The sequence below is a fragment of the Phycodurus eques genome, chromosome 11 (genome assembly GCF_024500275.1).
Source record: "Phycodurus eques isolate BA_2022a chromosome 11, UOR_Pequ_1.1, whole genome shotgun sequence".
Taxonomy (NCBI): domain Eukaryota; kingdom Metazoa; phylum Chordata; class Actinopteri; order Syngnathiformes; family Syngnathidae; genus Phycodurus; species Phycodurus eques.
Genome location: NC_084535.1, coordinates 786,624 through 806,567, shown reverse-complemented (window position 1 = coordinate 806,567; position 19,944 = coordinate 786,624). Strand labels below are relative to the sequence as shown.

Below are 19,944 nucleotides of genomic sequence, written 5' to 3'. Positions count from 1 at the left end.
CAAATCACAGCAACGCGAAGAAACAGTGACCCCGAGTTAGAGCTTGCTATCATTTTGACACAACACATAGAAAAACAACAATAACGGCAACACTGAAAGTGTCGTTCATCATCTTTGTCCTCCTCAAGTGGAGTTTTTATTCTGAATCAACTTCCGGCACTCATTGAGCGCGGTGCAGTACAGTTTTGAACCACTCGGGCGCGCCACTCTGACGTCACACAGAATGAGCCCCGAAGTGCTGAGGCTTCAACAATGACTTAATAATGAAATAATAGTTCAACAGCTAATGGGGGGGGGGGATACACACACACAACAGCAAATCATAAAAAAACGATGTGAAGCAACCGTTCGAGGTAGATAAGACTCATCGCTGATTGGACGAGTGGGACGACTTGAGCGAAGGGTCGTTGATTCGAATCCCGGCTCCGACTGTCCGCACGTCGAAGTGTCCTCGGGCAAGACACCGAACCCTAAATTGCTCCCGGGGGCCTGGCAGTCAGTCGCCCGTTGGTGTTTTCAAATGGCTTTGTAAAGCTCTTTGGGTTCTGTGACGGTGACGATCAAGTGCGGCCCGTTGACCATTTCGAATGTAGCTCATATGTCTGTGTCGCGGGAGCTTACTGCGCTTAACTGTACCCATTACTTGCTAATGTGCGCCACGCAAGCTACAGCACGATGGCATCAACGTGTGGCATAAAGTCGTTTACTTGATTTAAAAAAAGACAAACATTAGCCTAAAATAAGATGGCAGTCCTTGAGAGGTTCTTGTTGTACATTTTCTTGCTTGTCAGTCGTTCTTCTGCCGCCGGGTGCACCTGAAGAAAGCCGTCTTACTTTGCTGGTACCGAGCATCAACTCGGCATGTGTTGGTTTTACGTTATAATCGAACCACAACTACCAATAGAAATATCAATAAGGATGGGAAAAAAAAAGCTTGAGCGTTTTAGGAAGATGGAAGTTCGACTTTTGAGCCACCTGCCATATCTGTTAAGTACAGCATTTTTCATGTAGCTTAAGAAAACGGGGATCTATAATTGAGAAACTTGACGTGATGGAGAAAAACCTAGACCGATTTTGGATTCCGCACCCTGAAATGAGTTGAATACAGCTGTCAGACGGAACTCAACAAAAGTTGTCCTTCTTGGAAAGTTGCATCGGTCTCGAAGGCGTCGTCACTGTGACGCCACGTGACGTAGGCGGAAGTGGGAGTCACCGCGGAGACAGTCGAGAAGAACCGAAACGGACGCAACGACTGTGCCGCGGGCTGCTTCCGAGTTGGGAGCCGAGCCGAGCCGAGCCGAGCCGAACCGACCCGAGCCGAGCCGAGGTGAGTCCGACCCGGCGACCGAACGCTTCCCATTCGGTGCTTGTTTCGCTCGAGTCTGCTCCCGCCCTCCTTCTTCGAAGCTTCTTCTTCGTGTTCCAGTTCAATTGAAACGTTCTCGAGTTGAATTTCGGAAATGTTCTGGTCGAGTTTGGGCCTCTTCGACACTAGACTTGAGTGTAACGTGTTCGAGTTGTATGTGGACATGTTCCCAGACCGGTACTGGTGAACTGAACTTGTTCTGGTACAGTTTGAACATGCTCTAGTAGAACGTGGACTCGTTCTGGTTGACGAACATGTTGTGGTGAGTTGATTTTTGACGCGCCCTCTCCAACTTTTGACCACCTGCGAAAATAGCATCCAAATGGCCCGCGTCGAAATACTGCATGGAACTCCAAGTATGGTCAATATGACTGAAAGCCGCTGTAACATTCGCCCTGAGCTTCAAAAGTGCCCTTGATTTCAGCTCAGATGTATTGCACGTAAAAGTGGAATAACAGTTGTACCTTAATAGATGTTTAAAAACAAACGGCCCTTAAAGATCAACTGGAAATGTATTTTTAAATGTACTGTGCTGGATTAGAAAAAATGTTTGACGAGATTTAAGCACAGCTACAACTTGATTGGAACATGTTGGATTGGATTGAATGTTTTGAAGGCGGTTCATTTGATAGGAAATGAATGAATTGTTTCTCTCGGTGTCACTAGAGGGCGCCCGCACACCACTGGTGGAACTCCTTCCGGCCTTTGAGAACCGATCACCGTGGTGCTCGAACGTGGATGGGAGCCTTCCTTCCTGGCTTGCCAGACCAAGTGACAAGACTTGCCGAAAATGGGATGATGGCTTCCAGAGAAACGGAGGGGTTGTCGGTCGCAAAAAGGCCTTTTCGGGGAGCGTGATACCGCCGATAGAAAATCTGGTCAAAATCCAGTAAAACGCTTAGAACTTGATTATTTCCCAACATATCTCCTCCTCCGATTGGCTGACAAGTTTCGGTTAAAAATGTCCGGAATTTCGACGGCGGGTTTCTCCGAGTGAAGGCAACATTATTTGTGAGAAGGGCACTAGACGAACGGGCTCATGTACATCAGTCAGCAATAGGTGGTGGTTGTTGTTGTTGTTGTTGTTGTTTTTTTTTTTTTTTTTTGGGGGAGAATGTATTTTTGGGAAGTTCTCATCCCACGTTTTTTGGAGAAAATTTCACACAGATGACGGCCACTTGTCACGTTTCTAGTGTAAACGTTCCTGTTACATGAAAGGTTACTTGGAAAAGGAGTCAGTGGTGTTTCTCGTGTAAAAGCAGCGGCACGTGTGGCATAAAGTCGTTTACTTGATTTAAAAAAGACAAACATTTGACTAAAATAAGATGGTCGTCCTTGAGAGGTTCTTATGGTACATTTTCTTGCTTGTGAGTCGTTCTTCTGCCGCCGGGTGCACCTGAAGAAAGCACACTGGTAAGAAAGCCGTCTTACTTTGCCGGTACCGAGCGTCAACTCGGCATGTGTTGGTTTTACGTAATAATCGAACCACAACTACCAATAGAAATATCAATAAGGATGAAAAAAAGTTTGAGCGTTTTAGGAAAATGGAAGTTTGACTTTTTGAAGTTTGACCCCGACGACGGCAGCAAATGCAGAACATCGAGCTTCTGCTTTTACTTCAGCTGTCTGGACTTCCTAAGCAGCTTGCCCAGAACCGACCCCGAAGTGCTTTGGATCCGGTCTGGAGCCCATGTGGAGCTGCTCTATAACCGTTCTGAAACTGATCTGGAACTGTTGTCTGGACCAAAATCTGTTCCTATGAGAAAACCTCATTTTGGAGTACCTGACGGCGATATCGAAAGTGGAACAAATGATTTAACGCTGTAATGATGACCTCGTCAATTACCTCTTCAGTACCTCTTCCTTGTCGATGACCTCACCTCTTGAAATGTCAGTGGCGTGTTCAAGCTAACGTGAAAGGCGATGAAAATGTGAACTCCCCATCTATTCATTTTCTGTACCGCTTGTCCTCATTAGCGTTGCGGGTGTGCCGGATCCTGACCCACCTGATTTTGGGCAAGTAGCGGGTTACGCCCTGGACTGATTGCCAGTCAGTCATATTCACACTGACATTAAACGCTAAGGGCGATTCGGAGCGGTCAACGAAGCTAACGTGGGAGGAAGCTAGACTCCCCTTCGAAAGCCCACTGGAGCACGTGAACGTGAACGTCCAAACACCACGCGGGAAGGCGGGAGACGAGATTCCAACCCGAACCTCAGAACTGCGAGACGAGCGTGCTAACCGCTCAAGCGCTGTGTTGGACAATGGGAACCTGATTTGATTGAAGTGAAATCTATGAATGCCCGCAGCCCCCGAATGCCTCTCCAGTCAGGGATCCCAAATGTCCACTATTCAGCTGGATTCCGCTATTTCTTGAGCCCAAGTGTTGTTGTTTTTCATCTGTCTTATGCATCTGTTAAAAATGGGTTTGGTAAGTCAAAGTTTGAGCAGAATATGTTCTGATTTCGTGATGTGATGTGATTTTCTTTATTTCGCCCAGCATCATAAATCATTATTCAAGCAATCAAAAACGTATACACAAGAGAACAAATAGTTGAGCGAAAAGGGTTACGGCTAAAGCGCATAGCTTATAATTGGATTCGCCGCGGGCCACGTGACAAGTTTCATTTCATTTTATCATGGAAAAGTTGAGTTATTTCCATAATTCCGTTCAAAAAGTCAAACTTCTTATTATGATTATAGAAGCAGGGCCCACAATTTAAACAATTTCAAGTATTTAGTTTTTGATTTTTACAGTAATTTGGGCTTCCAGCTCAAAAAACCCACGAAATCAGGAATTTGACAAATTTGAATACTGTGAAGAAATCACCATTAACTTCTCAATCTTTGTAGAAAAAAAGAAAGAAATTAGGGTCACATTAAATCAATCGAAATACGATACTTTCAAAATGTTATGTTAATCAATACTTGGTGGGGAATCCCTTCGCTCGAATCACTGCCTGGATGCGCCGTGGCATTGAGGCAGCAGCCCGCGGCATTGCCTGGGAGTTATGGAAGCTCGGATTTCCCCGATGCTTGCTGTCACTTCTTCTTTGTTTTTGGGTCTGGTGCCCCCCATTTTCCTCTTGATAATACGTCATCGATTCTCAACGGGGTTTAGATCGGGCGAGTTGGCTGGCCGTTCAAGCGCTGTGATGGCGTGGGCATCAAAGCAGGTTTCGGTGCTTCTGACGGCACGGCGCAGGGGCCAGGTCCTGCTGGAAGATGAAATCCGCATCTCCGTACGGATCTTCAGCAGAAGGAATCATCAAGTCCTCTCAATCATTCTGGTAGACTGCTGCGGTGACTTTAGATTTAAGAAAGCAGAGTTTACCGACACTTGCGCTCTACATTGCACTCGGGTTCTGTTCTTCACCCGTCTTCCTCCAAACGCTTCCCGAATGAATGGCACACTTTACTTTCATGGGAAAAGAGGACCTCGGACCACTGGCCGGCAGTCCAGTGGTCCTTTCTTCCCCTCGGCCCAGTCGAGACGCTTCCTACGTCGGGTCGGGCTCAGAAGCGGCTCGACCCGAGGAACCCGACGGTCGTAGCCCATCTCCCGGATGCGTCTGAATGCGGTGGCTTTGGAAGCTGCGGCTCCCGCCTCATTCCACTCGTTCCGGATCTCCGCTCGATTCTTGAATCTTCTCTGTTTGATAATCGGCTGAAGTCCGCGGTCATCTCTTTTGCTGGTCAATCATCTCCTGCCAAATGTTGTCCTTCCGCTAGACTTTCCGTTGATATGCTTGGACACAGCACTGTGTCAACAGCCAGCCTCCTTAGTGAGGAACTTTTGTGGCTTACCCATCCTATGGAGGGTATCGATGACGGTCTTCTGGCCAGTTGTCAAGTCTGCAGTCTTCCCCATATTGAACCTAACTGAGACAATTGAACCGAACTGAAGCAATTGAATGACACCTGGGGAAATTGACAAATATATTGTGATCCTTAACCAGGGTCAATAGCAGGTTAGTGATGTTTTTTTTCAAGGATTTGGGATAGAATTGCAAGTCTGGAGATACTGTAGGTCTATAATTTTCTGAGTTGGGTGAAGTGTTGTTGTTTTCTGTTTTTTATTTTTAAAGGAGAGGCGTTACAACAGAAGAGAGAATAATTAATAATCGAGAGAAGGGAGGTGCTTAATTCAGGGAAAACAGATTTGAGGAATCTGGTTGGGAGCAGGTCCCATGGACTGGAGGAGGGACGTATTTGGGCAACGGTGTTCAGGAGGCACTGAAGGGTAGTCGGCGAAAATTCTGACAACTGGAAGGAGCGAGGGGGGCAACGCAGTGGATGGGTGACATTTGATTTTACCGGCAAAGAACGATAGGAAGCTATCAGAGTCGGTCGTAGGTGACGCAGGCACGGCAGGAGGAGGGGAGGTTCACAAGATGATTGGTTAGTGTTAAAGAAGAACTGCACTATTGATGAATTCAGAAAAGTTGTTTGTGCATTTTAATAGCTTGATTGCGCTTATGCGGAAAATCCTTCATTTGCTGATACTGGGTTTCAAGTTAGTTTTTTCCCTTTGCATTCTGCTCCCCTGTATTCCCTTTTTATGTTTTCTAATATTTTCGTTAATCCAAGGGGTTGCGTTAGTAACTGTGACAGATCTGGAAACGAGAGGAGCACAAGACTCAAGGGCTCATGCACAGAAGTCATTTAATCAATTAACTGAATCATTTATGTTTGTCAAATGAGGAGGGCAATTGAGCAAAGGGAAGCTGAATGATCATTAAAGATGCGGGAACAAATGACACATTTCTGGATTATTTGGGGAGTATCCAAGTGTACATAAACTTTCAAATCTCAATAGTTTCAGGGGGCTATGTCCCTCTGAATCCCCACTGACATTTTTGTCACTCCTTTATTTGTTTTTATTCCATGCTGCGATCCCTGTCAAGTATGTTCCTGTTCTCTTCAGTGATTGGTTTGGATGGAGGGCCTGCCCAGTGAAAGGACACTTGCAGACTATGTACAGGAAGTGAGCAGTGTGACATCGCCGTTGGGGGCGTGGCCAGGGGCATTCCGGCGCAGGTGCGTTTATCTTCCCGGAACGCCCGACAATTACCACCCGGCCTCCCCAGCCCGCACCGCCACGCCGTTAAGCCGCTTTGTGCCATCTGTCGGCGTCGCTCCTCACTGGCCGCGGGGACCGGCGGCGAGCGACGCGATTGGCCGGCAGAGGAGAAGAGGCGGGGTCAGGTTGATTGATAAAGGAGGAAGAGGCGGAGATGATCGTGCGCACAACAAGTTAGAGAAAGAAGAGCCTCTGTGTTACCACGGCAACGCAGAGGACATGACAGCAGAGGACACACGGGTAAGCTAACACTACACTTGTCTCAACATCACTACTAATTCGTGTGTGTGTCACAATTGGAGAAGGGGAATCCTATTAGCCTTCTATAAAAGTCGCACTAAGCCTCTTCATATGTGTGTGCGCGCGCTCGAATGTGCCTGTGTGTGTGTGTGTGTGTGTGTGTGTGTGTGTGTATCAGTAAAGTGAGTTCAGAGTTCATTGGTCCGTTTGTTTGCGTCACTGGCGGGTTGAAATGACTTTAAATTAGTGACATACACTAAATGGACGAAATGGTTGACTTGTTTCTGACTGGTGCAGCAGGCCCTTGAATATTGATTGACAGGTGAAGTCGGCCAGGCGGTGGGGGGCTTCGGTGGGTTTTTAAAGAAAGCGGTCACACTGCGTGACCACTTGAGATGTCAAGTTGACTTTTTATGTTCGACGTTGTGCTCATCTTTTCCTCCTTATGCATGCTCTCCTCTTAAGACGCGTGTCACCAGCCTCGTGCATCCCGGGAAGTTTTGATTTAAGCGTTCCAGACCAGACCAGACGCCACAAGGAGGACTGACGTCTCGCTTTGTGACGTGGTCCTCTCTAATCGAATGAGAATAGGGGGGTTCACATGGAGCCTTGTATTCTGATCAGTTTGGAAGCCCAACCCGAATCAAAAATGCTCCATAGACAAACTTCAGTTGGAATAAACAGGCCGAATGCAAATGCTATTTACTTCGTTTTCACAGGGGCGGAGTATAGTTTTTGCCAAACCGATCAGAAGTCAAGTTTCACCGTGTAAACGTTGAATTGGAATGGAGCTGGCCTGCGTTCTGTCTGTGCATGCTCCGTCTTGATGTAAATGCGCGGTGACGTCGTTATTTACGCGTGTCCTAAATATGGCAGCTCGTACACGACAGAGATCTTATAATTTGTTTTTATCAAGCGGTTGTTTTAATACAAGTGGAAAAACAATCCAAACTATTGTGCTCTAGACGACAGACTTCCATCTTGATAAATGACTGATGTGCACGTCACATGGCTGTGCCAATATTGTGCACATGTATGCCCCCGATCGCAATGGATCGCATCATTTGACCGGTAATCTTCAGTCGAATGACAAAAAAGTCTCCATGTAAACCTGGCTAATGTTTCTTCTTCTTCTTCTTCTTCTTCTCCAGCTTGGCAAAATGACAACAGAACATTCCTGGCACTCCAGTCCCACCTCAGGCCCTCATCCAAACCTCTAGCGATTCATTGTGGACCAGTAGGTCCAGGAACATCAGAATAGGTCTTGAGAAAAAGGAGCTTGGGGCATTTGAGTTGCCAAAATGTCCCAATCGGGTAAAGTGCTGCACCTGTATGTTGAGGTGAGGTCTGCGGGTGAGGAAGAAGGAAGGGTTCCTGGGATAGGAGATAATGAGAAGTGTCACCTGATCCTTCAGTGCCCAGATGGTCTCCCCCACTCTCAAAGGAGCTCAGTCCTCTCCAGCCCCAACCTAAAGTCCGGAGCTTTCCCCGCGCAGCCAGTGCAGAATGCTGGGTGGGCGGCACAGCTCGCCTCCCTCCAGCTGGTCCTCCAGGCACTCGGTCAGCCCTCAAGGCCAGCATTCGGACAGTGTGGATTCCTCCACTTACTTCCACCAGGAGGACATGTTACCCAACACTTTTGAAGACTTACTTCCGGTCCTCACATGTACAGCCACCACTCAGGGTCATCAGTGTTCAGCAGCTCTTACGCCGTCATCGGACGTGTACCCCTATCCAAGTCGGGAGCTTAGCGACCTTCCTCCGCCACCGTTTGGGCGCTTGACGGCACCTTCTACACCTACATTCCACCGCCGTTCCTGTGAGGTGCAAGGGCCAGGCGGTCAGGAAAGGAAGACCTCTATGGTGACCTTCGGGTATATTGAGAAAGCAAATGTTCATATGATGGGCGGCGGTCGTCCTTCTCTGTGCCGAAATGACTCCAGACGGGACGAAGCAGTTCCTGCCCGCCCACCTCAGGAAGCGACTAAGTGACCCCTTAGGATCCAGTGGTCAGGTCAGACAGGCTGAACCCTGCCCCATTCACCATCGCCCTTCTACCAATCACGGCTCTCCTTTCCTGCACAGAGATGTGGTAGCGAGAGATGCCACCTACCGGGCCTTGGAGGAGTTTGGCTCTCCAGAACTGAGGCGTCGCTTTGGAGGTCGCAGCCATGAGAACTGCAGCCCGACTCTGCCACGACTCCACGGGTCGCCGAACTGCCGCTCGTGGGCGGGGTCACCCGTCCTGCCCCGCAGTACCCTCACATTACCATCCAAAACTCAGCTCGGAGACCTCGACAGGGGACTCTGTCAGAACTCCACGGACGGGATTGCCGAGAAGCCCCGCGTTCGATCAGCTGTGTGCCCAGACTGGGTTCTCCTCCCACACAGCAGCACAGATGCCAGAGCGTCATTGTCACAGCCTTCTTCAAATCCAGCAGTCATCCTGGTTGGGCCACAATAGTCCCAGACTTTCCAGCAGATTTCCTTCTCCTTTACATGGTGGACGGCCCACAGATATTCAGCATGACGTCTCAAGCTGCAGAGCCGGTCATGTGACCAGCTCTGCTAATGGTGCGAAAACCTCCTCCTCATTTTCCAATGCCGACATTTTTCTGGGACGACGAACTCCCTCTCCGGCACCTTCCCGAACTGAGTCTTTGAGGTCACTCAGTCCAAGTATTGGAGAATCATTGCTTAGAAAATCCCAACTACATTCGGGTTTTAGTGAGGATCTCCCCCCAGAGCTACTACAGGAGAACAAAGTGAACCCAAGATGGAAACCAGAGAAATCCAAACCTCAACTACGGTCAGAAAGTGTCTCACCTGTCTTGACCAGAAAAGGACTCGGCTCACCTGCGACTTCTCATTCACCGGTCTTAACACCACGCCACAAGCAGAGTTCAAACGCCAGTCGGCACATGCCCCGCCTACACCCTCACCTCCAGCCAACGCACTCTACTGGAGACTACAGACCTTCATGCTTGGAGCCCAGGTACCAGGATCGCTCACACAGCCCTGAACTCTCCAGTAGACTCCTCTCCTGCCAAACATCTGCGGCTTCACCCTCCTCAGAGCAGGAACTCAGGAGGACCAGTCCTGTCCAAGACAGACTAGAATTCTGTAAGGAGAAGTCCAGACACTTCGCTTCAAGACCCAAAGAGGAGACTTTCAGCAAGCAAGCAGAAGACAAGGCAAGACGGGATCAATGCAGACTGGTTGGGGGTTTGTCCTGCACTCAGCAAGAGGACGTTCGGGATCTCAGCAAGATTGGTGGGACGTCCTCTCGGAGCTCCAGTGGGGTGACGGGAAGCTCAGGAGAAGGGAATGCGTCTCCTGAAACCTGGAGCCAGTCCAGCTGCAATGTGGGCTCCGGGGTCCAGGTCGGGGTTTGCTCACCTTTGACCTCAATGCTAACAAAGCTAACGTCTGCCGTGTTGAGCCAGCTTCTTTGTTTGCTCTCATTGCAACACGAAAAAAAAAAAATCCCATCTGCGCCATTTTTAGCTTCGAGCTACCGCTTGTTATATAGCTTTAATAGCCTAAGATTAACATCATGTCTATGTTGACTTTTTTTCATCCTGCAGCCAGGCGGACGTTCAGCCGTGAGTCCGTCTTCGAGGTCGCAGAAAATTGCCCAAGCCAAGTGGGACTTCTTATTTGGTGCTGAGAAACAGGAAGGCCACAGCAATAAAGGTGAAGAAAAAAAATAAGAACAAGAAGTAGTTACGCGCCCCCCACCACACTCACACACACACACACACACACACACACACACGTGCACAAACCAGAATCATTTGCAAATGATTTGCATAGAGTACTGCTGCTGGTCAATAGTATCCGATTGGTCCTGCTGGTAGAACTCACAATTATAAACATTCATTAGTAGGCTGGATGTTTGTGTTGTGTTCAGGTTGCTCAGTCAAGGATAGGGCTGTCACTATCAAATCTTTTTAGAGTCAATTCTTCTATTGAATATCCTTAATAATAATCAACCCTGCCCCACTATTACCAAAAAAAACATATTTTTTGAAACTACTAACATGCATTTTGTCCTCATTTACGAGGGAGGAATGGACTTTAATCCTTAAACTGCTGTTGGTACTGAATGTATGGTATAAATTTGGTGTACAAAATTTGAGACAGCAAAATGCTAAACGGTTAGCAATCGCGATTAGCATTAACACGAGCAATTGTCATTCTAGGTCAAAAAATGCTAACTACCATTCAGCTCTCTCGTACTTAATTATGTTATGTGTACATTACACATCTAACAGTGTCTTAAAAATCACTTACAGATACTCATTTGTCGTTTTTGGCTAAATTTATCACTGGCCCAACACTGAATCCGTTTGCAACAAATGTGTGTAAGTGTGAAACAACTTCAAAGCTTGTAAGCCAATTAGCTCAAGCTTAGCAGTGCTATTGCTAGAGTCTCACTTTCCTCTAACGCTGGCAACTGTTAACATAATGTCAGATGTGTCACATGTAACATTTTCCAATTTAACTTCACATATTATGTCACACATGCCGCACGTGGCACATGTAACAATTTCCTGTTTAAGATCAATCACACAACACGATGCATGTGTCACATATGACATTTCATATGTGCACTGGTTTTCGTCTTGAATTCAGACGCTTCGCCGCCCACTGTTACCTCGCTGAGCCCCACCCCTGCCAAGTCAGCCAATCAGAGACGGGGTGGGAGGGCTGTGCGGGGTCAAAGGTCATTGCATCACCACAAGGTCCATCAGTTCGAGGTGGAGCTGCTCACCTCCGACCCCGGAGGCCCCGCACCCAAGACGGGTGTGGTCCGGCGCAGCGTCAAATACTCGGAGACGGACCTGGACCACGTACCGATGCGCTGCTACCGAGAAACTGACCTAGACGAGGTGACGTCGCTGCCTCGTCATCAAAATCAATAACATGAGAAATAATGTTCTGATTACTTGCTTGATTAGGCTCGATACTTTGGTATTCAATGTCGATTCGTACGCACAAATGCGCGTGCGCGCGCACACACACAGTGTTTTGATCACACATAACTTGTATTGATTGTGACACAGGAGATGGTGATCATTTTGTTCTTCGGTGGTGGTGTCGTGGGTATGTAGATGGCTCAAATAAGGCAAAGACAGATGAAAATGCGATTTTCACTGAACCGAGGGTACTTCTACATAGTCAGCAGCATTTCTGGGAACGCCTTCCCAGTCTCGTAACCTATTGCACGAGCAAAACAATGAGAGGATATTCCCTTATAAGGAAGCTCACTAAGTAAACATGTTTTTGTAGAGTTATCCGACGGGGCGAAGTGACTTAACTCTCTGGTGCGGGTTCACCTTTGTTAATTCTACCCTCTATTTCCCTCCATGTGGGGTCAACGACGCCAACCCAAGCTAATGTTTCATGTTTCCCCTCTGTCCCAATGGGAGAACATGGCGATGTCGTGGGGCGCGGGTGGAGCTTTCGGTGGGGCCTTCTTTCTTCGAGATGGGTTGGTGACAAGTTCAACAAATCTTGAGCACTTAACACTTGTACTGATGGAAGACACTAATGATGGGTGATATTGATCAATTATTGTCTGTATTGTGGAAAACAGATATTGATCACTTGCTTTGATAGCGACACAGGTCAAATTGATCAGTTGTGTCGACGCAGGTGATGCGGGCGGAGGTTGCTGAGGAGGATCCTGGCAACGCTTCGCCGAGCTCGCGTTCTGGTGAGGGAGGGATGGCATCGGAGGAGGAGGAGGAGGAAGAAGAAGAGGCGGAGGACGGTGCGGCGAGCCGGCCTCGCTCGCTCATGCGGGGAGACCGCCGCAGGCACAAGGCCGCCTCCCACCGCGACAACAGCGTCAGTGTACTGCTGAAGGGGTGAGAGGTCACATCACGTTGGGAATCACCCCCGAGCCGCTATATCGTACCCGAGGTAGCGAGTTGGGCATTTTCTAGTGCTGTTGGAATGTGTAGTGTGTATCGACTATTTAACGCCCCTCAGTGGATCTTGAAAAGTAGTGAACAACAATGCTCGCTGACGATCAAATATATCCCATGATGCATTGTGGCGATACAGAACAATTATTTTTTTCATATTGGATTTTGGGCAAGAGACAAATTCGTGACTTGTGATGCGAAAATATCTTCAATATAAGGAGAGTAGCATATCACGGCAGGATGACTAGGAGGTTCTTTGTTTAGATTAGTTTTGGAAAATACACTCAGCTGAAAGGGGGAACCAAACTTGTTTTGCGAGAATACGTTGTATGTGGCAGCAGTCGTCCAAACGCGGTACTCTGATTAATATTGCGTTCGTGGAATAAGAATTAAACGGGATAATGAGTCAACTTTGGGAAGCCGCCGTGTTTATGAAAATCATCATCAGCCACAGAGCGGTAGTGATTGCAGCTGGCCGTTAAATGGCTAAACGTTAACGAGTCGTCGTGTTGAGGGCCTCTGTCCGTCGGTTGTGGCTTCACAGCTCGTGCATGTGAATGTGCTTGTTAACGGTTTATTTTCTTACCGTCTGTTCAGTAAAGCGCTTGAAAGTGCAACGGCGGCTCTGTCTGTCATTGACTACCTGTGGGGCCATTGCAATTGCTTCTAACTAGCGGTGCTAGGGTGTATTAAATGAGCTAACAATGTTTACTTTAGCATAGCCGTGCAGTTGTGCTAGCCAGTTTTGCTTTGCTGAAGGCACATTGCACTTTATCATCTTTTTTAAAGTGGAAAATGATCCCAAGATTTGGACATTGTGTCTTTTGTCCCGATTTGCTCCTGGCTTGTGTTGATTGCTCCGTGAGTCTGCAGTCACGTTGGTTCATGTGGGAAATGATGCCCGCAAAATCCTGCCATATAAAATGAGTTATGTACAATTTCAAATAAAATAAAATAGCGCAAAAGCTTAACAGTCATATGGGGAAGGACGACTGTCGTCCACCAGTCACGCCGCAACAGGGTTCGGAATCATCCAGTCCTTCCCTACTCCCGAATCGCAACAAATGGATTTCCAGTGGACATTTTAAGGAACTATATAAAAATGGCAATACAGTATAAAGATCGATTCCAAACGCAGACGCAGCAGGTCAAGCCATCCGAGGCTGACGGCGACTTCCTGTTCAGGACGTCGGAGGTGAAAGGTCCCTCGGCCGAGGCGGGCGTCCCCCGGCGGCCGTCCGACAGCCACCTGGACTCTTTCAGTCGCCAGTTTGAAAGCATCATGGAAGGTCACCGGACCAAAGGAACCTCCGACAGCAGCCTGGACAGCGTCGACCTTCTCACCTCGGGATCCACGTCCGTCTTCACCTTTGACCTGCCCACGCTTACCCCCGAGATCCAGGTAGGACAACGCTACATCTACCTTTATGTTACTCACTGTTGTTTGTTTGGGACTGTTGTGCTCACGACGGTCGGCTTCTTTGTGCCTGTCGTTCGTGACTTGCTTGTTTCGGATCGCAAGACTCAAAGTAATGTGTTTCTTGTCGTTGAGGAGCAGTTTTGCTAATCGGTGACTTCATTTGAGAAGAAACTTTGTAATTGTTTTCCAGGTTAATCCCACAGGGACCTGAGGCAGGTGTTTTATGAAACAATAAAAATATGACAATATAACGCGGGATTTGTAGCGCTACAGCTATCGAATATTTTCGTATTCCGGTATCCTATTGAAAATTCTATCGAATACCAAAAAAATAAGACAATTATTTTTTGATGTAATCAACCGTTTCGTTCTTAAATTCGCATTGTGCATCACAAAACTGTACTTTCTTGTCGAGAAACATTTTCAGTGGGGCAATTCCAAACACAAACGTTACATTTCTTGTATTAAAAACATGATTTATACCCGAGGAGCGCATAGTTCAAAATGCATAATCTGCATCATTAACAAGACCTGACAAAACCACATAAAATTGTAGACAAATTGCCAAATCAGTCTAGCCTATAACGATTGATACCAAGTGAAACTGGGTTCCTCACTCATCAGAATGCGTGACTCCGACCAATAGTCTAACTTTTCTATTGGTAGCGCTGGACCATGCGTGATGTAGTCAAGTTTATTTGTATCGCCCTTAATCCCAAAAGAGTCTCAAAGGGCTTCACGGGCCACCGTTGGCAACGATTGATGACATCCCCTCATCTAAACCCCCCAATCAGGCAAGGATCCACTCAAAACCCAATTTTTGGGAAATATAAGAAACCTTGAGAAGGACCGCCCTTCCGGGATGACCAGGCTGCACTGGATGTCGAGTCGGTAACATTTTTCGACGTGGTCCGCCGCTGTGCAATGTTCCTTAAGTCGGCATAGGAGTCCATTTAAAGAGATGAAGCGCCACAGTTGGATAGATGCCTTTGGGAAAGTGGGTCTGCCTCAGGACCTGGCCCGGTCGGTTGGAGCAGAATCCTCCGTCGCGACGACTCTGGGGAAGAGGTCCACCTCAGATCTTGTCCCGATTGGCCAGTGCAGAATCCATACAGCAACAGCCTCAGGTTCGATCATCGCCGCTGAGCCCGAGCGGCTGTGTGTACTTCAGCTAAATGCCAAAGAGTAAAATCAAGTCTTAAATTGAGATTTCAACATTTCTACTGAGGCAGCGGCTTTAATATCCACGGGGCAGGGCCTTCCAGAGTACTGGAGCCCGAAGAGAAAATGCTTGAGAGGCTGCGGACTTCTTTCTGTCTCTGGGAGTCACCAAAAAAGCCAGCGTGTTGCGCGCGTAGGTTTTGGGACGGAACATACGGTACGACTAAGTCGGCGAGATAGGAGGCTGCTAACCAGTGTAATATTAGCGAAGAAACAGCCATCCATTTTGAGCCGCTTCTCCTCACGCGGGTCGCAGGCGTGCCGGAGCCCATCCCGGCTATCGTCGGGCAGGAGGCGGGGCACGCCCTGAACCGGTCGCCCGCCGATCGCAGGGCACATACAAACAAACAACCGTTCGCACTCCCATTCACACCTACGGGCAATTTAGAGTCTTCAATCAAACTACCACGCGTGTTTTGGGGACGTGGGAGGAAAGCGGAGTGCCCGGAGAAATCCCACGCAGGCACGGGGAGAACGTGCAATCTCCACAGGCGGGGCCGGGGTTGAACCCGGGTCCTCAGAACTGTGAGGTCGCCCGCCGGATGTATGAATAAAATAAATAAAACTTATATTAGAAATCCTGAAAAATAACCAATAAAACCAATAATAACAAAAATATATTTTTAAATTGCAACATTAACCGCTGCTTCACTTAAACATATTTATAATGTCCATTTGAATGGATTAATAAAAAATGTATTAGAAAACAATGAAAAATAACCTCAATACATAATAAATACAAATGTTTGTTTATTATTTATTGTTCCTGCTGTGCACATCTTGGCCTCTGAGGGGCAGTGTGGTGCGTGCAATAAGATACGCACAGTTTGAAAAATATATGCCAGAGAGTTTTGTTCTATTGCCCCTTTTGTATGTTTTTATACAGCGTTTGTGTACAAGGTAACCGAATAGTTTTTTTTTCTTCATAAATGAACTCACCATTTAAAAACAGCATTTTTTGTTCACTTGGGTTATAGTTGTCTGATATTTCCATTTGTTTGATGATCTTAAAGATTAAAGTGGGGAAACTGTGCTAAAAGATAAGAATTTGCGAATTCTTTCACGGCACCTTAGCAAGCTGTTGTCGCGATCACGTGAGCTCTGCACGCCGTCCGGGCGCCGCCGGATAGAAATGCTCGAGCGGAGCACAGAATTGACTGCTCGCTTGTGAGTAGTCAAATTGGGGATTTTTACATCAGTCCGATCAGACCCTCTTTTTTTTTAGGTTTTATTTTATTGATTTTTTTCCGACATCGGACCAATTTCCGATGTCAAAGATCGGATCGGGACGCCCCCTACTCTCAGCGTCGAGGTTGTGTCTTTTGAGTAACTGCTGTCGCCTGTCGTTTGTTTCTGACAGTTTGCGACTGTTGTGTCTTTCTTTCTGATTGTTGTGGTTTGTTCTCACTGGTTTTTGTGTGTGATTATTGTTGTGGTGTAGTGCTTTTAACCCTGTTGTTTGTTTGTGACTCGCTTGTTTGCGGCTGTTATTTTTTGTTTGGGACTATTTATGTGTGTTTATTTCACTGCTGCTGTTGTGTTGTTTGCTTGAGACTGTTGTTTTTTCTGTGACTGTTGTCTCTCTCCGACTGTTGCGGTTGTTTCCCACTGTCGTTTGATTGTGGCTGGTGTTTCTGTCCGACAGGTTTTTTGCTTGTGAATGTCGCTGAAGACTTTTGTCTGTTTGTGCGCGCAGAGCCAGATCTGCGAGAGCGCCAAGAACATCATCCAGCTGAGCTTTGCCCCTCTGTCCCGCCCGGGCGCGCCCGCCGCCCCCTCGCAGATATCCCGCTCGGAAATCTCCCCGCAAGGAGGCTCCGAGGGGGCCCGCTCCGCACCGGTCCGGACCGGACTGGGGAAGGGGCCGGGGCGGCGCTCGATCCTCAAAGACGGCTTCCACAAAGTCAGCTCGGCGCCGTTGCCGCGCGGCGCTCCGAGGCGAGTCTCAAACACGATCCGGCACGTGTATCGTATTAGCAGGATTAGCTCGAAGGCTAACAACACCGCACGACACAGCGCATGTTTCGATTTCAAGCTAAAGTCACGTCAACATTTGTGATGCATGTGTACATTACACAGCTCAAGTGCATTGTGGGTATTTCTTGGGAGTGTGTTTCAGATGAATCATTCATCTATAAAAGGGCTGGAACTAACTTATTTGAATAATCGATTAAGATGTCACTTATTTCTTCGATGAATCGGGTTTAAAAAAACTTTTTAGAATTTCCATCCCTTTCTTCAAAAACGGCATTTTTCCAAATTGAAACTGCATCAATACATAAATTGATTATGATTCAGTTACTGGTTTGGTCCGTAACATCCATCAGAAATGTTGCTCATTGTTTTCCAAAGTAAAAGATGTTTGCAAATGTCTTATTTTGGACAAAAAAACAACAACTAAAAGATTCTGCTTTGTTATTATATTAAATGTAATTATGAATATTTAGTGCTTTTATTATTATAATGAATAGAATTATTTATATTTACTGTTGAGAGGTTGAAAATTTGAGGATTTCTTGACAACTAAACAAGGTCTCTAAACGATGAATCGATTATCAAATATTTCGATAGCGATTTTGGATAATCGATTAATCGTTGCACGTCGAATCTCTAATGAAGAGTGACTTGATTTAACCCATTGTCATCCGAGAAACGTAATGTGAAGGCACTTTGCATAGGAGGAGGGTATCATCAAAAATACAATAAGTAAGTAATAATACAATCATTTTATTTTTGTTCAGGGATGATGAGTTCAATGCAAAATGGAAGCTGCAATTGTCGCTAAACAAGCACTCACAGGGCTTTTTCTCATGGCCAGCCCTCAAAATGGCTCGGGCGTCCGCCGAATACCGGAAACCTGTTTCAGATCGGATTCCGGAGTTTGTCGACGTACGGGCCCCGCAACGGGCCCTGGACCTCCCGTTTCATTTCAGGCACTGCTCCTCGAGACTTTTTGCTGTGTTGGACGTGCGCGCAATTTAGTGTCGATTGGTGAAACTGGCGTTGGCTCTTTGGGGAACCTGAAAAAAAAAACTTTGGCCACAATTCACGCGCTTAGAAAAATGAGGGGGGGGATGGTGGGGATGTTCGATACGACTTTTTTTTCAGACCGATACCCGTCCGAGTACTCGAGTCGTGAGTACTTACCGATACCAAGTACCTATGCCGGTCAGCGTTTAACGCAATTCCAGGTCATTTTGAAAAAAAACAACCCTTTTTTAAATTTCTGATAAAAGGAGGCAGAACAGTCCCTCGGCAACAGAGTTAAAGTCCAAAATAAAACACAAACAATTCTGTCTGAGTTTAGGATTCATTTGTAATGAATGAATAAAAGTGCCAAATGAAAGGAGCAACTCTCTGAGTGTTAGCATTTGTTGCAAAATAAAACGGTTAAACTGTGACAGCTCCCGAAGTTTTATTCAAGTCCTCTGGCCACGGCATCCGATGGAGCTTGTTGAGCAAGCGGGCCTTCATCGGCAGCTGGCTGGAGTGTGTGCGCGACGCACGGGAGACCGGGACGCTCGGCCTCATCCGTCCCTTTTATCACGTGCTTCGCCACACAAGGTCATCGACCTCTTTAGAAAGATTCCACGTGTCGAGCATCTCTTCGAACTTGACCGCGACCCCTCGTCGCGCGTGCGATCCGCTCAACTCAACTATGACGTCGGAAATCCCAATCGATCCAGCGCGCGGTCTGGCTGATGCGAGACACTGGACTCACCTCGCTGCTCCAAATATCGGCGGTGAAGCTCACCGCCGTTGCGTTCCACAACAAGCCGCAAACCTCTTTTTAACGTGGTCACGTACCCGCGGCATTACAATCCCGATGATCGATTGCGGCCCGATAGGGAACTTCGCAGTCGGGCTCCGCAACCGTCGCAAACCGTCGGACTCCCACGTTGTCCTCAAACGAATGCCCTCGGATTGGCGCTCTTCAATTTGTCTGTCTTCTGTCGAGTTTGCTCTTTTCCTCTTGGTGCTCCTTCTTTTCGTACCGCCTCTTGCGAGTTTTGCTCTGCAGAGTTTGCGTTCCGCAAAGCTTGGTTGGTCTTCATTCGCCTCGAAGTGTTTCCAAAGTGGCAAAGTTTAAGGTGGGAAAAGCAGCCACGTGCGCGGGTTGTTGTGCTCGGAGCAGGAAGTGACAGACACGATCCCGCGATTTGACACCGCGGTGGTACCACCAACTACTGGCACGGAGGACTTCACTTCCGCTTTTGGCTGCCTACGCGAGATTCGATACCCTGAAAGGCTGGCATCGGCCCGATACCGATTTCTGCTCCTTTGGGGCATGTTGACCCCCGCCCCCAAGGAAAGGACATTCTGATATGAAAATGAGGAGGAAAACACGAATGAGCGTGAGAACTTCAATGACAGGAAAGTGACACGTCATTTTCAACAACATTCATCATTCTAAGATCAATTTTGTGACAGCGGAGACGTCGAGTGGCGCGTAGAGAGCCGTTTGCCCACCTCGGCCGGGTCCCGACAAAGCGGATTCCGGTCCGACCGCGACATCCAGCTGGGAACTCTAAGTTTGAGGAAAAGCGTCTGCCAACGGGAGACGTCGGCCGGGTCGGCGGCAGATGAACTTGAACGACTCGAACGCGCTCTCGGGACTGCTTGTCAAACATCGGCAAGAAGAAGAAGAAGAAGAAGAAGAAGAAGAAGTGACGGGGG

The 19,944-nt window shown here is 47.6% G+C and overlaps 1 protein-coding gene across 1 annotated transcript in view; it reads left to right on the top strand.

Moving 5' to 3' along the window:
* The first annotated feature begins 209 nt into the window (after positions 1 to 209).
* Positions 210 to 19,944, top strand: part of psda (pleckstrin and Sec7 domain containing a) — a 36,264-nt gene continuing 16,529 nt past the window's right edge. The window contains 8 exon segments of the mRNA XM_061689558.1: positions 210 to 1,327; positions 6,295 to 6,690; positions 7,842 to 10,073; positions 10,278 to 10,386; positions 11,329 to 11,585; positions 12,352 to 12,566; positions 13,812 to 14,028; positions 16,964 to 17,205. Coding sequence (XP_061545542.1) covers positions 8,862 to 10,073; positions 10,278 to 10,386; positions 11,329 to 11,585; positions 12,352 to 12,566; positions 13,812 to 14,028; positions 16,964 to 17,205 — 2,252 coding nt within the window. The 5' untranslated portion in view covers positions 210 to 1,327; positions 6,295 to 6,690; positions 7,842 to 8,861.